Source organism: Lacerta agilis, chromosome 1 (assembly GCF_009819535.1).
Source record: "Lacerta agilis isolate rLacAgi1 chromosome 1, rLacAgi1.pri, whole genome shotgun sequence".
NCBI lineage: Eukaryota > Metazoa > Chordata > Lepidosauria > Squamata > Lacertidae > Lacerta > Lacerta agilis.
In genome coordinates, this window is record NC_046312.1 from 9,887,031 (window position 1) to 9,903,588 (window position 16,558).

The window sequence follows — 16,558 nt, forward strand, 5'->3', positions numbered from 1 at the left end:
GTTGGTTGTGAATTCAGTGCTGCTCACACTTGCAAGTTTCGTATAGCCTCCCTATGACATTATCCAAATCAAAATGCCACCCCATATTCCCCCTCGCCATCATTTAATCTAGATTTACTGTTTCCACAGAAAATCTGTCAAGGCACCAACAGTAAATCTGGATTAAGTCAGGGTGCAGTTGTGGAAAATAGGATGGCATTTTGATAAGTACAATGTTGTGGACATGCAAAAAGGTTAAAAACTTCTGGGAAATGATATATAATGAGTTGGGGGGGAATGTTTAAAAAGACGTTTGTTAAACCCCAGAAGCTTTTCTTTTAGGCAAAACAGATGTAAATATACCCAGGGCTCATAAATCTCTTTTTATGTATGCTACTAAAGCAGCACAAATGGTGTATGCTTGGAACTGGAGGGAAGAAACAACACCAACAAAGGAAGAATGGCAGACAAAGTTAATAGAATATATAGAAACTAGTGCTTTAAACCCGTTAAATTAACAGGCGCTAGAACATATGTGGTGAAACATTTTTTAAAACAGACTGCTCGCCCGCCGCCACTTGTAACGGCCGCTTAGAAGTATGTCCACGTGAGCGCGCACCCGCCGTGTGCCCACGCACACACATGAAAGCGGGAGCTAGAGGCTGGCCAAAGCCACTGATAAGAAAGAGACAGCTCTGCTTTTGGAAGGCCAGGATCATTCTAAACTGCCAGGAGGTTCCATCGCTGGAATCTCAATAACAGTCATTGCTGCTTTGGCCATTACCATGGCAATTGCAGTTTACAAAATCCGTCTCAATCCCACGGCAGCTCGGCAGAAGGAGGAGGAGGGAGGAGAAGGAGGGAGGCGGACTCACCTGGTGGAGGTAAGGCGTGGGGGAGAGGGCTCCTAGGACCCGCGGGAGGGCGGGAAAGGCGCCAAGGAAAAGCGCGGGCTCCCGGCTCTCCTCAGGGGACCTGCCGCTGCCACCGAACCCAAGGAAAAAAAGTATCGAGTACTCAGCCGTGACTAAATCCCTAAAACGAGGGACGGGTAATAATATAATAAAGAAATAACTCAAACTTAACTGAAAAATGGGGTGAGGGTCCCCAAACAACTTGGTGAACTTAGACAACAATATATATGTATTATTCAAATGAAAACCCTCAAAACTGAAACCCTAAACTGAAACCCTAACGAGCCCAGGTTCTTCGGGCTGAGGCAATGTGGCTGCTTCGCCTGTGAGTTTCCGGGCGGAGGAAAGAAAGAAAGACGAAACCACCGAGAGGGTGGAGAGAGGGAGGAGGAAGAAGAGGCGGATGCCGCTCAGGTGCCTCAGCTTGCCCGCCTCTACCCCTTGAAACAGCCGCCGCCACTGCTGTTGCTGCTGCTGCTGCCGCCTCTTTCCCCCCTGCCTTTGCCGCCGCCCCTCAAAACAACACCTCACACGCGCGCCCGGCTGGTTGTCCTCCCCGGCCAGGTGCCCTCTCCCCCCCCCATAAGTTTCCTTTCTCTGTCACAGACACAACAACAATGCGAGAGCCGCAAGCCAGCTCTGCGCATAGCGTCCCTGTTGCCCTAGCAACATCGGGAACACGCGCAGAGCGTCTCTGCGTTCCAAGTCCCAACGGCTGTCCATGGGGCACATGCGCAGTAGCGCAATCCCACGAACTCAGGGACTGGATGCAGGGACACTTGCACTTTATTAGTGACAAAAGACTGACAAATGGAATAAGAGATCAGGATAAAAAAAATATTTGAGGAAGATTGGAAATGTTTTATGGAATATTTAGAGACATATTGTAAACATATTAAGAAATTAACGCTAATAGAATAAATTCGGCAGTAAGAAAAAATATCAAGATATACAGGTGAAACTCAAAAAAAATGAATATTGTGGAAAGGTTCATTTCTTTCAGTAATTCAACTTAAAAGGTGAAACTAATATATGAGATAGACTCATGACGTGCAAAGCGAGATATGTCAAGCCTTTATTTGTTATAATTGTGATGATTGTGGTGTGCAGCTGATGAGAACCCCAAATTAACAATTTCAGCTTTGGGGTTTTTATCAGCTGTGCACCATAATCATCACAATTATAACAAGCAAAGGCTTGACATATCTCGCTTTGCATGTCATGAGTCTATCTCATATATTAAACTCCAGTAGCTAATGAAAACAATTGCTTACATAAATGGACTTTTCCACGATATTCTAATTTTTCGAGTTTCACCTGTAAAGATGAGGATACACACACACACCACACATACGCAGAGAGAGAGAAATTAGAAAATGCAGTGGAAAAGAAAGTCATAAAATGCACCATGGAAGTGGGGGGAGGGGAGTTGATACCAACCTGTGTGTTTCTTTTATTTGAAATGTTATTGTTTCAAGTTTAAAATAAAATTGAAAATTGAAAAAAAGAGAAGTACAATGTTGTGTGGACTGTTCAAATAATTTGCATCCACGGAGCATCATCAAGTCCACAAGAAATTGCTGTGAGGAAGTGTCCTCAGCCTTAAAATATATGCCTCATACTCATGTTTGATCTGAAAATGCACAGGATGGGGTTGATTTTCATAGGAGGGCATTCCTGGGGAGAGAAGGGTTAACACACCATGGTCCCCATTAAAACTGGGGTCTTCCTGCGCTCCGTATTTTCATCTTAATGCCTGTTGATTAATGCCCGTTGATGCCGCACACATCTGCAGGATTCAGGAATTGTGAGGCTATTTTTCTTGAACGTTAAAGTGCATTTTCATGTATGTTAATCTTTCTTCCACCTCCTCCTTTTTTCGGGTCAAAACTTTGTTGTCTCCCCCTCCCCTCCCCTTCCTAGATGGCATTCGAAGATTCGGAACAAAAGCAAAGCATTCTCAGTGCAATTTATCCGGAGTTGGAGGAGTTCTCCTCTTTAATTGAAACTGGCGGCACAGTGCAGATGCTGAACAAAGTAAATGAGCAAGTTAAAGCCTTGCAACAGAAGATATTGGAGATTCTTCCCCATATCCAGCACTTGGCCGATGTAAGTGTGGGCCTCTCTTGAGAATGGATTCTCTTTGATTTTGCAGGATATAGATGTACTTGGTGACAATGCAGTAGTTATTTTCTTGAAGCACTATGCGACGAACCTCCACCTCAGACTCTCCCCTTGTTACTAAGTTATGTTTTTACTCAGGTGTTCTGGGTCAAATTAACATGCACCCCACCTGTCCCTTTGAGGTCCGTCTGTTATTGTCTTTCCCTTTATTTAATAAACTGGGAATTTCTTAGTAACAGGGGTTTTATTGTCCAGCGGCCGTGGCCGGTTATTTCCACTGCTCTGGGCTTTGGGGTTTAACCTCTCTTTTGCCTATAGTTCGGGGCCTCTCTTTGTTAGATCCCCTCACTATACCAGTTGACTAAGCCCTCTTAGCAACTCTGTGGCAATCCCAGGTTTTTCGCCCACTAGCCCCTCCTGAGGGAACTCTAAGACACAAACTATCGCCTTTCAGAATAGTTTTGCCCTTTTCCTGACTTCCTCTCCTCAAGAGCTTATATAACCTGCTGGACCAAAAGAATGACGACTTGGCTCAAAAACAAGAGATCTTTATTTAGTACAGAGCATAGCGGTTTCAGTATAGGTTCATAAGCTTAGTTTGTTATCAGTGTATATTCTTTGTTTCATCAACATCAACATAAACACATCTTTAACGTTCCTACCTAACCTAAACCTAACCTCGCCCCACACCCTCCTTCTTCAGTCACCACTCTCCAACCCTCTCACACCCTCTCACACCATCAACCAACGGCTGCTCCCTCCTTTTAAATAGCGGAATGTCCCGCCTCCCAAGGGTGTCTGTCACTCTAACTGGGGATTCCATTAACCCTTAAAACTCCATGGGTCTCTAAACAGCCCCTAACTATGACCTTGATCCATCACACTCCTCTTCCATCTTTCCCTTCCCTTCCTTTTTCCTTTTTAACAAACATGGCTGTTGGGGTCTTGGGTATGTTTGTGCCTCTTGCGAGAGAGCCAGGATTGTTGAACCAAGACTGTAGTGCCTCATTCGATGAGGGCTGTACCAGGAAAACGGGTGTCACCTGGAATGGTGCTCATGGGACGTGAAGCTTTTTAAAGATGAATAAAAGGGACCTGGTGCTACCACACTTGCGAGGGTTCTGCTTGGCTGTTAATAGTCTTTGGCGGACAATCCCACAACTAATAAGAATGTTTCTCAAAATGTAGGAGGTGGAAGCTATTGAATCTGAAGTGAAAAAAATGGAGAAGGATGTGGACAAAATTAAGACTATCTTGTCCCCTTCAGAAGACACACTCGATCTTTCTCCTAAGGAGCGTCTTAAACATGGCCAGGTGAGTTAGCTCATAAAAGTGGATATTAATTAATATTGGAAAATGTTAAGCTGCTTTCTACCTGTCAGCTTAGATTATCTGCATATCCAGATTGGTAGTGCCTCCTTTTTCTGGCATCAGCTCACCTGGGAGAGTGGCAGTGGGTCTTTCCAATCACCTGGTTACCTGGTCCTTCAGATCAGACATAGGGAACCCCCAATCCCGTGAGCTCAAAGAGGCCTGCTAAGGTTCCTGATTTGGCCCACAAAGCCATTTGCCCCAAACCAGGCCCAGCTACTACACACCTGGCGTCATAAGTGATGTCATATGTGGGGCAGGTAAGAACACAGCTGTAAAGGAGCAATCAGGAGCTGAAATTGTGCTCTTGGTTGTTCCTTTGCAAGTGGGGCTCAACTGATTGGCACTGACACTGAGCCTCTCTGAAATTGGCTGCACTAAGGGATTTCCTATTGGAAAATCCGTAAGGGCTTGCTTTCCACTCTGAAAGCTAGCCCCTCTGAAGGCATGCATTCAATGCCAATCAACCATTCACCTTCAGAGGGGCTCAGTTCAAGCTCGGCTTTGTCCATGTTTTCCTCTACAGACAGCTTTGCTCCTTTTGATTAGCTGAAGTTGTCACCTGATGTCATAATGGTGGCAGGTGATTGAGAGGTGGGCGATTGACTGGAAAATGTTCCTGACCCCTGCTTCAGAAGGTGCTTGATTCAATCCCTGCCATTTCCAGTTATAGAGATGTCAAGGATTGAACCTGAGACCTGCTGCATGCACAGTTTTTCTCCCATGTTTTTTGAAAACTCAAGTTAACCCTCTTTTTTAAAATTATCAATATGTGTTCCTCTTTAATAATATTTTCCGAGATCATGTATGTGAAATGTTCTGATCGTCCTGAGCATTATTTTATACCCCCACCAACCCATTCAAGCTTCATACCGTTGCACTGATCCTGCACCTTACCTTTTCAGGTTATAATGGCCCATATCAGCCCCATGCAGAAGGCAGTTGCTGAAATCCAGTCTTATAAAGAGAGTCTGAGGTTACCAGGCTTGAGGATGCAACCCCTCTCTGTGTTCCAAAGAACAAAGCAACTTTTGAAAGAGCTGAAGACCTTAGAAAGTATTACCAAGGAACAAAACGCAGTGCTCGAGGTAAAAACCAAATACGACATAGGTGCTGGAGTGTCAGAAAACATCCTGTCATGTTAAGTAATTTCTTTGTGACCGGACAAGATTGTGACAGTCACTGAACAAACCACCTGTCCATCAGGTCTTCTGCATTTGTTTTCGTTGATTATTTAACCCAAGGCACAGAACTTTGGAAATGCCTGGATTTTTTAAAGTTAACTTCACAGTTGTGCATCGTGTGCATTTCAGTTTCCGCAATTGGCTTAAGAACACATCGTGTTTTCCCATTCAGAAACACAGTCACTTCTCCTAAGCAGTATAGTTCAGATATGAATCATGGCTGCACATCACACATTCTACAATACAGATCCACATCTGGGCAGTCCAGCTGCTTCTGCTGCTGCTTCTTTCTTCATTGCTTCAACAATGATTTCCCTCTGCCTGTTTTGAATACTTCATCTGTAGTACCATCGATATTAGGGCTACCATACATCCTGATTTTCCTGGACATTACAGGGATTTCAAAGGTGGAATATCTGAAAGGTGGCGCTTTGTTCTGGATCTTAGAGAAGTCAATCGAAAAAGCACCCTTTTTTGGTGTTTTTGTAAAAGAAAGTTCAATCCGAAGAAGTGTGCATGCACACGAAAGCTCATACCAATAATAAACTTAGTTGGTCTCTAAGGTGCTACTGGAAGGAATTTTTTTTTTTTTGTAAAGTTCAACCAATTTGGGGTCATCCTAAAAAAAAGTTCAACAACTCTTTTGGGGTGTCCTGGTTTTTACTTTCTGAAAAATGGCAACCCTGTATTCCCTAATGCAGCAAATGAAATATTGTCCTTCGTAATTCTATGAGCAAATGCAGTTGTCTCTGCAGACACTTAACTGTGAAGTTCTTCCATCACTCAGTGTAGACAATCTTTGGGCTGAATGGTGGCCTGACCTGCTACGAAGCAACTCCACCCCTTTCTCTGTTTTACTTTCCTTAATGTGTTGACTCATCCTTTATGAGCTGAACATGGGCTGTGCGGTGTGGGTGTTTGATGGTTTATTAGGTTACGGGGCCATGTGTTCCTCCCACTTCAAAACAGCTAATAGTAATTATTGTTTTACAGCCCATTGTGAAAGAGCTGGAAGAGAGCGAGCAAGAAATAGACTCCCTGAAGCAGTTCCAGTTCATGAGGGGTGGCTTGGAGGAATTGGCTACAGAAATCCCATGGCCTGCTCAGGCTGCCTCCTACCCAGAGGTGAGGTTTGCATTCCACCCTCCTCCATCTGTGCCGGATGCCTGCTGTGCTCTGAACTTAACTGCAGTATCTAAAACTCCCATCAGCCTCAGTCAGCGTGTCTGGTTGCCAGGGATGATGGGAGTTGTAGTCCCAATGACAACAGGTTGCCTGCCCTTTCATCATTCCTCTTCTGGTGTGTTCCAGTGTGTTCATTGGCTCTTTCCAGAGTCCTTCCCTCCCCACTTCTGCATCTGCCACATAAATTAACTGGAACCACCCAGAGTGCTAATTGTTTTTACATTTATCTAGCCTGCCAGAAACTAATTGCATTTCAGACTCAAAACTGTAAACAATGTGAAGGGGCGGTTCCAGAAAGAGGTGAAAATTTCCTAATTGGAAATTTTCCAGTTGGAAGAGTCAGCTGCAGAGAAGATGATGCAGAGATAAATAGAAAACATGGCCAAATTATATACCCTTTTCTTTTCTTTAAAAAAGCAGGCAAATGAAACAGCCATTCTCTTTTGAAGCTTAAAGGTAAAGGTAAAGGGACATCTCGCGTTAATGGCCGAGGGAGCCGGCATACAGCTTCCGGGTCATGTGGCCAGCATGAATAAGCTGCTTCTGGTGAACTAGAGCAGCGCACGGAAACACCGTTTACCTTCCCACCAGAGCAGTACCTATTTATCTACTTGCACTTTGATGTGCTTTCGAACTGCTAGGTGGGCAGGAGCTGGGACCGAGCAACGGGAGCTCACCCCATCGCGGGGATTCGAACAGCTGACCTTCTGATCAGCAAGCCCTAGGCTCTGTGGTTTAACCCACAGCACTGGAATAGATTTTTGATCCCAAACTTATTGGCAGCTGCTAAAATAACAACATGTGTGTGAGTTGAAACAGATGAATGTGATAAAATGAAATCTTGCTAAGGGTTTGGGAGAACTGGCAAAGGATGAAACAGTTTAATTGAAAATGGACTTAAAGTTATAATACTAATTAAAAGTACAAGAAAGTAGTTTCCTAGGAATTCACTTGGACTTAGGTTAGTATTCTGGTACATGTTGTATAGCATATACTAATATTAATACCCATTCTCAGAATGTGGATCCTAATGTAGCCAAAATGTCACCACACACAGAGAAAGAGAAGCAACAAACAGGCTTAGGGGGAAATCAGAAGTTCTCAGAAACACAACATATTTTTAGGGACGTAAAAAGGGTCCAGAATGATGATTGACTCTTGGCAGAGTTGAGGGAGGGAGCTAAAACTGAGTATGTAAGGGAGAAACAGAATGGAATGTTCTGAAAGAGGTTCTGGGTTGGAGGGAGGAGCACTCCATGCTTCAGCTTTTTGTTGCAGATCCCAGAATTTTTGGAATTTTGATTCAGACAAAAAACAAAACAAAACAGTTTTAACATTTACTTTCTTCAGATGCATGGATATTACATTAGTAAGCATTGGGCCCATTGCGCTCTTGAGTGTCAGTTCAACACAGCGGGATCCCATCCTGCAAGGGCACAGCAGCAGGGGAAGTGCTGGTCAGGTAGGGAATGCCCTGTGCCAAAAGCCCTCCTGCCCATGCAGTGCCAGCTTTAATAAGCCTGTAGCAGCCATTTCAAATTATACCAGATGGTGGGGTGGCACACTCTTCTTCCTGAGTGAGCAGCCAAAGAGGAGCTGTTAAGCAAGAAATGGGGACTCAAGTGGATTAGCTTGACACAGGAGAACACGCAAGTCTACTATATAGGTGGAAAAGAAAGGAAGTGACCAGGCCATGCAACTAACACCTTTTGGCTCTCCAAATTACAGCAACATTAGTAACAGTGTCACATTTCGCACCTACAGTATTGCAATGTATATACTAAAGCCCTAATTAAATTGCATAATTGCCTGGTGGTTAGGATGATTCCTTCCTACACACAAATAATCTGTTCGGTGAGGACACAGGAACAGAGAAGCAGAGACAGGGAAGGATGCCTGCTTGCATTTTCTTGAGGTGTTTTCCGGCTTCTTGTGTAAAAACTACACAGACTCCTTAATTCCTGGTTTTGTGCCACTTGGAATAGGAGGGAAATGTTGTTTAACAAAAACAAAAAAACAAAACACCTTCCAGACTTTCAGGAAGTGCTAGTGTATTATAGTTGACCTATTTAGATTAGTGACTGAGCCTGTCAAAGGAAGAACTCCTGAGCATTCACCCTCCAGGAATTCTGCTCCCGCAAGCCTCACATGTCCATTTGCCACCCAGAGTGGTGCTCTTTACTGAAGCTCCACATTGCCTGGCAAGCCATGGCCGGCCGAAGACGCATCCAGAAGGCTCTTGTTTTCATGCTGAGGCCTTTGCTCTGGTTTTCAGCAGCAATGGGGCGCTACTTCCGCGTAAGACAGAGAGCCAGTGGGAACCGCGGAGATCGGGCTCCAGTAAGATGGCATAAACTATTTGCTATTTCCTTCCGTTTGTGCGCTTCCCCTCCCCACCCCCGTGAAAAAAAGTCACATCTGAGCATCGTTGTTCCTTAGGGTGAGGAGATGGAAGACATAAAGCAACGGATCACCCTCCTTTGCCAGAGGAAGGAGGACATTCTCACGAGGATGAAGAATTCCTTGGCAGAGCTATACCAGAGGCCAGAGCAGCCTGAGCTAGAGGACATTTTGGAATCCCCGGAGCCGGAGGAACCTGGAGCTGATGCTGACTGGCAGGTAGGTGAATACGGTATCTCTTCAAGCAGTTTTGTAGGAGTATGGGCAGCGAAATGAGGAAGCCCTTCTAGATGTTGGTTATTTTAGGCCAGAGCCACTTCTTACCAGAGTTTCAGTTCCATTTGCCACCCAAAATGGCGTCTTTGTGTTGTGTATATCCCCAGCTCCCTCGTAGCTTGTATTAAGGGTCATTAGTTTGTACGTTTCTCCTCCCTCAGCTCCACGTTATTAGATGGAAGATGTTGGGGAAGTGTATGATGCGGGGAACTGGGGAAGAACAAAACATAAACATGGAGATAGAGTTGGTGGTAAGGATGTAGGAAGGCTGCTGGATCCGGCCAATGGCCCATCCAGTCCAACATCTTGTTCTCAAAGTAGTCGACCAGGTGCCTCTTCTCGGAAGCCTGTAAGCAAGGCATGGGTGCTAGTCTCACTTGTATGTTCCCAGCAAATGGTATTCAGAGGCATACTGGAGGTGGAACGGAGCCATCATTCTTAATCATGTGGGTTTTACAGTCGTACCTCGGAAGTCGAACGGACTTCTAAAATGTTCAGAAACCAAAGCGTGGTTTCTCATTAGCTGCAGGAAGCTCCTGGCAGCCAATCGGAAGCCCCGTCAAACGTTCGCCTTCCAAAAATAGTTCGCAAACCGGAACGCGCACTTCCGGGTTTGCGGCGTTCGGGAGCCAAAACTTTCGAGGACTAAGCTGTTTGAAAACCAAGGTACAACTGTAGTTCCACCCTTCAATATTGTGGAAATTCGCTGCTGGGCTATCTGTTTCTATTTTTCAATTGTTTCCATGCCACTCAGAAAAGGTATCGATAGTTTTATACGTTGCAACTGTGGACTCAGAAAGGAAACAAAATGCTTGTTGGTTACAGATACATCAGATTAACAAACTGTTTAAGATGGACAAACAAATTGGATTTGCAGAACAACAGTCCCAACTCACAAGGGATTTATTTGATACAGAAGTAAAAGTATTATAAAAAATGTACAAACTGCTTCTATAGAGTGCGATACAAAAGAGGAATTTGTGAAATCAAGTATGATTGAGTGGGCACAGGATGTGGGTCATAACGTTGATTATGAGCTGTGGGAGAATTTACGGATGGTAAATACGAATTTTATGGCGTGTTACGCATTAAAGGAAAATACGATGAAAATGGCCCACTGCTGGTATTTAACACCTGCCAAACTAGCGAAAATGTTTTAAAAAAGAGAAAGGGTAAATGTTGTAAATGCATTGAAGTAGAGGGATCCTTTCCCCAGGATCCTGGTCCTGTAACCAGGGAATTCTAGGAAGTAATTTACAATGAATCAAAAAAAGATATTCAGATAAACCTTCCCAAAAAAGCCCGAGGCATTCCTTTTGGGAATGGTAACAACACAAGTCCCTACAAAACAAAACAAAAAAATTATTATATGCCACCACTGCGGCTAGAATCTTAAAGGCACAAAGGTGGAGAACGGGAACCAAGGAAGAGTAGCACTTTAAAATGCTTGAATATGCTGAATTGGCAGGCGTAACGAACAGGGAAAGAGAAAAGGACGATAAAGAATATAAGGAGGGTTGGAAAACATTTATTGAATCTTTTAAGAACCAGTATAAACAAGTAAACAACCCAGCACTTTTCGAGTAAAACCAGCAGAGTTAGGAGCTAATAGAATTTAACAGCAGAAGAAATTTGAAGATTAAAAATTTGGAATACCCGATATAATAGAAAAATAAAGAAACCAGGAAAAGGGTGGAAGGGGAGTCACCAGGTATTGTACGTTGAGATTGGTATGAAAGCTGTACAATTGTGGGGTGGAGGGAAGGGAATGTGAGATTATATATATATATATGCCTCTGTATTAAAAATGTAAATAAAAAGAACAAAAATGCTTGTTTTACATGATTACAAGGTGGAAGTTGTTATCAGTGGTGGTTATCCTAAGGCAGGGCTGGGGAAGCTCTCACCTGTGAACCAATTTTGGCCCACAGGCCTGTTTTCCCCGAACCCTGCCCACATGCCCTGCCAGTTAAGGTCATAAGTCTCTAGTACTAGGAGTTCATAGGTGTTTGACAATCAGCTGGCTGTCGGGTACTTAGGAAGCACTGCACAAGGGACCTTGACAGGATGGTGGGATAGCTCACCTGTCAATCATCTAACAGCATCATGGCATCCGGTGACTGGCACGTGGGTTGCACCACTTGCCAAAGTTGGCCTGCAGGGGTGGGACCAGATAGCGATTTGGTCCACTGGCCCCAAAAGGTTTTTCCCTACCCCATCCTAAGGCAGCCAGCCAGCCAGCCGGTTTTCCCATCCCACCCAACTCCCTTTGATTGCCATGGGTCATTCATGGTTCGTAACAGCATTTGTTTTTTATTGGTTTATTACACTGGAATGGGAAAATGAATGGCAGGGTTGGTTAGCAGAGGTCTTTCAGATCACCCCGGTCTCGTTTTTTGCGTAAGAGAACTGATATTAACCCGCCTTCCCCAACTGGTGCCTTCCAGACATTTTGAACTACATCTCTCCTCGCCTCCAGCTATTATTCTTGTTAATTATTATGTCACTTACATGCCAAAACGGCTTCTAAGTGGTTTGCAAGTATAAAACCAATACATAATTAAAATACACAGGGACAATTCCATTGGGGCATCAAAAACATCCACAATTGAAATGTGCTAAATTTACAAAATATACAACAATGAAAAAGCATGACTGTGAAAGCAGTTTTAAAAAGGGCACAAAACAATAAAACCAGAAGTTGACTTCGAGGAAATGCTTGCCTAAGCAGGTGTTTTCTTCAGGAGATGGTGGAATGCCAACACTGGTGGTGCCTTTTGGGAGTTGTAGTCCAAAACATTTGTTGGGCTCCAGGTTGGGGGAGGCTTGTGTAAACAAACCACATTGCTAGATGGTTTGGCGTTAATCAGAGTTGTTGAGACTGTGCTCTTTTGCACTGGGCATGGATCCAGCGTATTTTATTTAAGGTCTGTTGACTTTGAAAGGTAGGTGCAGTTTTAAACCCTGTTGAAATCTATGGGATTTAAAAGCACTTTAATTTTTGGTTGGCTCAGGCCCTATTAATTTGCCTGGATTAATTGGAGCTTTACACTCATGAGAAACTGGCTGGACATTGAACTTTGAGGAGGACTGAATGAAAAGTCCTTTTCGCAACTACAAATAACTGGGCTGTATCTGTGTGTGTACATTTTAGCTGAAAAAGCGAGGGTCGCTGTCTCTTCTCCCTTCCTTGGTCGAAGAAGCTGAGGACAATTCATTCCACAATGAAGTGAGTATAATGCAGAATTGGTTGGATTAATTCTTCAAAGAGTGACTAATTGCTTCACAGAGTTTGGTGGAAAATTCTTTACCGTGTACTAGGACAACCATTTTAGTTATCACAGGAGCTGCTGAATTTTCCTAAATATATTTAAGGATATTTTGTTTCCATCGTTTTTACAAAGGCATCACATATAGCTCAGAGCTTAAAAAGGGGAGCTTTTTGTGAAAGCTTCCGTGAGCAATGGAGAATGCCGCCTCTTTTGGCAAGTTTGTGAGCAGGGGTGTGTTTGTGTGAAAGGACGTGAAGTGATTAAAAAAAAGTTGGTTCTTTTGTCAGTTTGGCAGGGGGGCAATTGTTGAGAACAATGCTGATCCAAGAAGACTGTTTATGGAGGATCATATCCTGGCTTTGTAAGCCAACTTATGGATGAGCCTTTTGGCCATGCGCATAGCCCCTCTGTTCCTTCCTTTTTGCAAGCAAGGAAACAAACCAAAAGGTTTCCTACTAACCATTGTTTCTTGTATCACACAAACTGGGAAACTGTGGTTAGCACATTTGCAACATGCCCAAATACCTAGTGAACGTCAAACCATAGCTAAATATCCTGGCCTGTTCTAACACTGCAAATAATAGTTTACAGGTTTGGGATGAAACAGAAAACGAGCCATGCCTTCCTGGAAGGCTTCTGCCTCATTGGGAAGTGTGATGAGACACTCGTCTTTTGCATGACTGGAATGTAGCTTCTTGTGCAAAGTTAAGAGTCTCCCCAGTTCTGCTTCTTGCTCCACTCAACATTGGCAAATGGCACCCCCAGAAAGTTGCCTACAAGGGAATGTGGCTCTCAGGCTTAAAAAAGGTACCCCGAGACACCATCAAAGAAAAAACATTTCTTCGTCTCTTCTTTTCTTTGCAGGCTGTGGGTGCTGAGGAGCCTGACCAGCAGTTAATTTCTTTGTCTCTGCAAAGAGCAGGAAGTGGTGAGGCTCTTGGCAGTCAAAGCGGGGTAGGTGTGCTAATTTTTGGTCCATTAAAACTATCAGATTGTTACCAGAAAACTGCTGTTGAAAATATCACGATCAGATTACCTGTTATACCAGCAAATTGAAATAAAAAATGAAATGAGGGAACCTGAAGGCAGATATAGGCTGCATTGTGCAGTGTACGTACAGTCATAGGATTTAAGCCAATGTCCCCAATCGCTTGCCCTCCAGCTGCCTTGGACTACGGCTCCCATCATCCCTGACCATTGGCCATGCTGGCTGTGGCTGATGGGAGTTGTGATCCATAATATCCAGAGGCCATCAGGTTAGGGAAGGCTGGATTAGAGAGAAAGCCTATGCAATAATCCATCATGCCTAAATGTTGATTCTCTACATAACATCCCATCAAAGGTTAACCTATGTTTTTAGTTTAGGAAAAGGACAAGCGAGGGCAAACATGATGCAGGTTTATACACAGGAGAAAGTAAACAGGGACAACTTTTTTCTCTCTTTCAAGCCTTGGTGGTGAGAAATTAGGGCAGACAAAAAGGAATTTGTTCTTCACATACCATGTAGTTTCCTTATGGAATTTGCTGTTCGCAGGATATTATTATTATTATTATTATTATTATTATTATTATTATTATTATTATTATTATTATTATTATTACAGTTTATTGCCTGCTCTTCACCTAAGTTCCCAGGGCGGGTTAGAATGATTAAAACAAATTGTTACTATTAAAGCACAATATTACACAATAGTAAAAGCAGTTTTGAGCCACTTAAAATCAGAGAAGTATACAATATACCTCTCAAGTGTCAAAAGCCAAGGCAAAGCTTATTTGTTAAAAGTTGTCCAGTGAAGGTGTGCCAAGACACACCTCTGTGGGAAGGGAGTTCCACAGTTTAGATGTGGCGATTGCCTCTAGCTCAGGTGGTTTAAAAAAGAGGATCAGATAAATTCACGGCAGTTCTATGCATCGGAGTCAACAGAGCTCTGATGCTGCAATCCTGTACCCTCCTACTTGGTAGGCAGCTCCAAACTGAAATCACTGAGACATGAGTAGACATATGTAAGGTTGCACTGTAAATATTTGTTGCTGGGAAACAGCAGTGAAGAAGGCTACTGCCATCAGGTTAGGAATTGAGGGGAAATTGGCTTTTGTTTGCATTTTAGTTGTAGTTTGACACCACCTGGAATAAATCAGTCCTATCTCTATAGTTGCAGGGCTGAAAATATTCCTTCCTCTCTTCCCTTCCTTCCTAATTTTATTTTATGTTTTTAAAATTTTAGCCCAAATCCTTATTCATACTAAACCTCAAAAGCAGCACAAAGAAGTCATATGCTGGCATGTAAACCAGCTTTGAAGTGCAGAGCGTAGAATCTTAACCGCACGCACCAGAAAAAACACTTCTGGTGCGTGCGTGTCCCGCCGGGATAGCCACCTAATGAACTGTGAGTCAGCAGACTTCCTGTGCGAGCTGAGGTCTACCTGTGCAAATGCAAATCGGCTGCTAAGAAACCTGTTGCACCAGATCACGGGACTCTCGGCTGGCACCTGGGCTTACTTTTCCTTTCTTTTCTCCCCTAATCCGCCCGGCTCTTGCTGCTTTCCGAGAGCACGTTAGCTATTTTCACGCTCGCAGATCTTCCAGCCTTTGGCTCTTCTTCCCCACAGGGCAAAGCTTCCTTCAGTCGAGTCACAAACACTGCCGAATGCTTATTGGGAGATTCAGAGGAGCCTGTGGGTGCCGGTAGGCCTGACTCAGAGCTTGCCCGGCTCCTCCATGTGTGGCAGGCACAAATTGCTGAGCTGGAACGGTGGCTAGACCAAACGAAAGAGTCCCTGGGATCAGGAGGCCAGACCCGCCAAATGCAACAGACAGTGGAGCAGCGTCTAGTTGCATGCCAGGTAAGCTGAGCTGAGCGGGCCAAAGGTCGCTGTAGCAGTTTCGTAAGCCACATCACCTTTGCCTCTCATTTCGGTGCGCCTACATAATGCTTGCAGCCTCGCCGTTCCTGATTCTGACTCTTTTTTTGTGTGTGACGCTGCTGCAGTAAACAGGGACTGGCTGGATTCCGTATAGGGGCACACAGAGAAGGGCGCTTTCCCCCATGTCCTCAGCTGGGTTCTTGTCTGCCAAACCTAGGCAGGCCCTAGGAGTTACCTGCAAATACAGGCTATGTTACCCAACCACAAGTGAATGCAGGGCCAGGGCCAGAGCAGGAGAGACACACCAGCCAGGGACATATATGTGCATTTCCTCCTGCAAGCACCCTCTCGCCCGCCAGTTTTCCCTCCAGCCAGGCTCTGAGATTGGAAAGCAGCCCAGATTTGAAGGGAAACAGCTTCCTGCAGCAAAGGGAGACTGGTGGGTGGCTAATTACTCCCCATACTGCATTTTCCCCCTGCAAAGGCCTCCCACTCCCTTGTATATTCATGTCCGCTGGCAAGCGTGGCATTGGAAAGGACTGGTGGTGGATGAAATGCCATTTTGCAGCAGCCGAGGGGAAGGGGGCACTAAGCTCTTATCAATGGTTTGTTTGGTGTTTTCTTTGGGGACAAAGGTCAGCACCGTGCAGACACAGTGCTGTGGAATGGCCAGCATTTGCAGACTGCTGTTGGCCGGTTAGTTGCTGCATCCTCCCACCTCCAGTGCTAGCTTGCAACACCTGCTGGGAAGGGCCATGAAGGCAGAGCATTCACCTCCCCAGAATCCCAACTTTCGTTTTAAACCAACGCCAAGTTTCTAGTCCTTATTGCTTTAAACTGCATGGACAGTGCCTAATGAAATCTCCCAAAGCCAGCAGGGTTTCTAGTGATGTGCAGCAGGACTTATCATGCCCTTTTTATATTGTAAACTTCCCTGTGAGCCTTGGATAAAGGGCGGTATAGAAATTTTAATAATAATCGTAATAGT

General features: G+C 44.4%; 1 protein-coding gene across 1 annotated transcript in view; it reads left to right on the forward strand.

Annotated features, from left to right (window-relative positions):
• The window catches only part of SYNE2 (spectrin repeat containing nuclear envelope protein 2), a 208,396-nt gene that overhangs the window by 100,731 nt on the left and 91,107 nt on the right, over positions 1 to 16,558 (forward strand). The window contains exons 55-61 of the mRNA XM_033172755.1: positions 2,817 to 3,002; positions 4,206 to 4,331; positions 5,294 to 5,476; positions 6,566 to 6,697; positions 9,197 to 9,376; positions 13,570 to 13,659; positions 15,316 to 15,549. Of these exons, the coding sequence (XP_033028646.1) occupies positions 2,817 to 3,002; positions 4,206 to 4,331; positions 5,294 to 5,476; positions 6,566 to 6,697; positions 9,197 to 9,376; positions 13,570 to 13,659; positions 15,316 to 15,549 (1,131 nt within the window). The remainder of the gene's footprint in view (positions 1 to 2,816; positions 3,003 to 4,205; positions 4,332 to 5,293; positions 5,477 to 6,565; positions 6,698 to 9,196; positions 9,377 to 13,569; positions 13,660 to 15,315; positions 15,550 to 16,558) is intronic.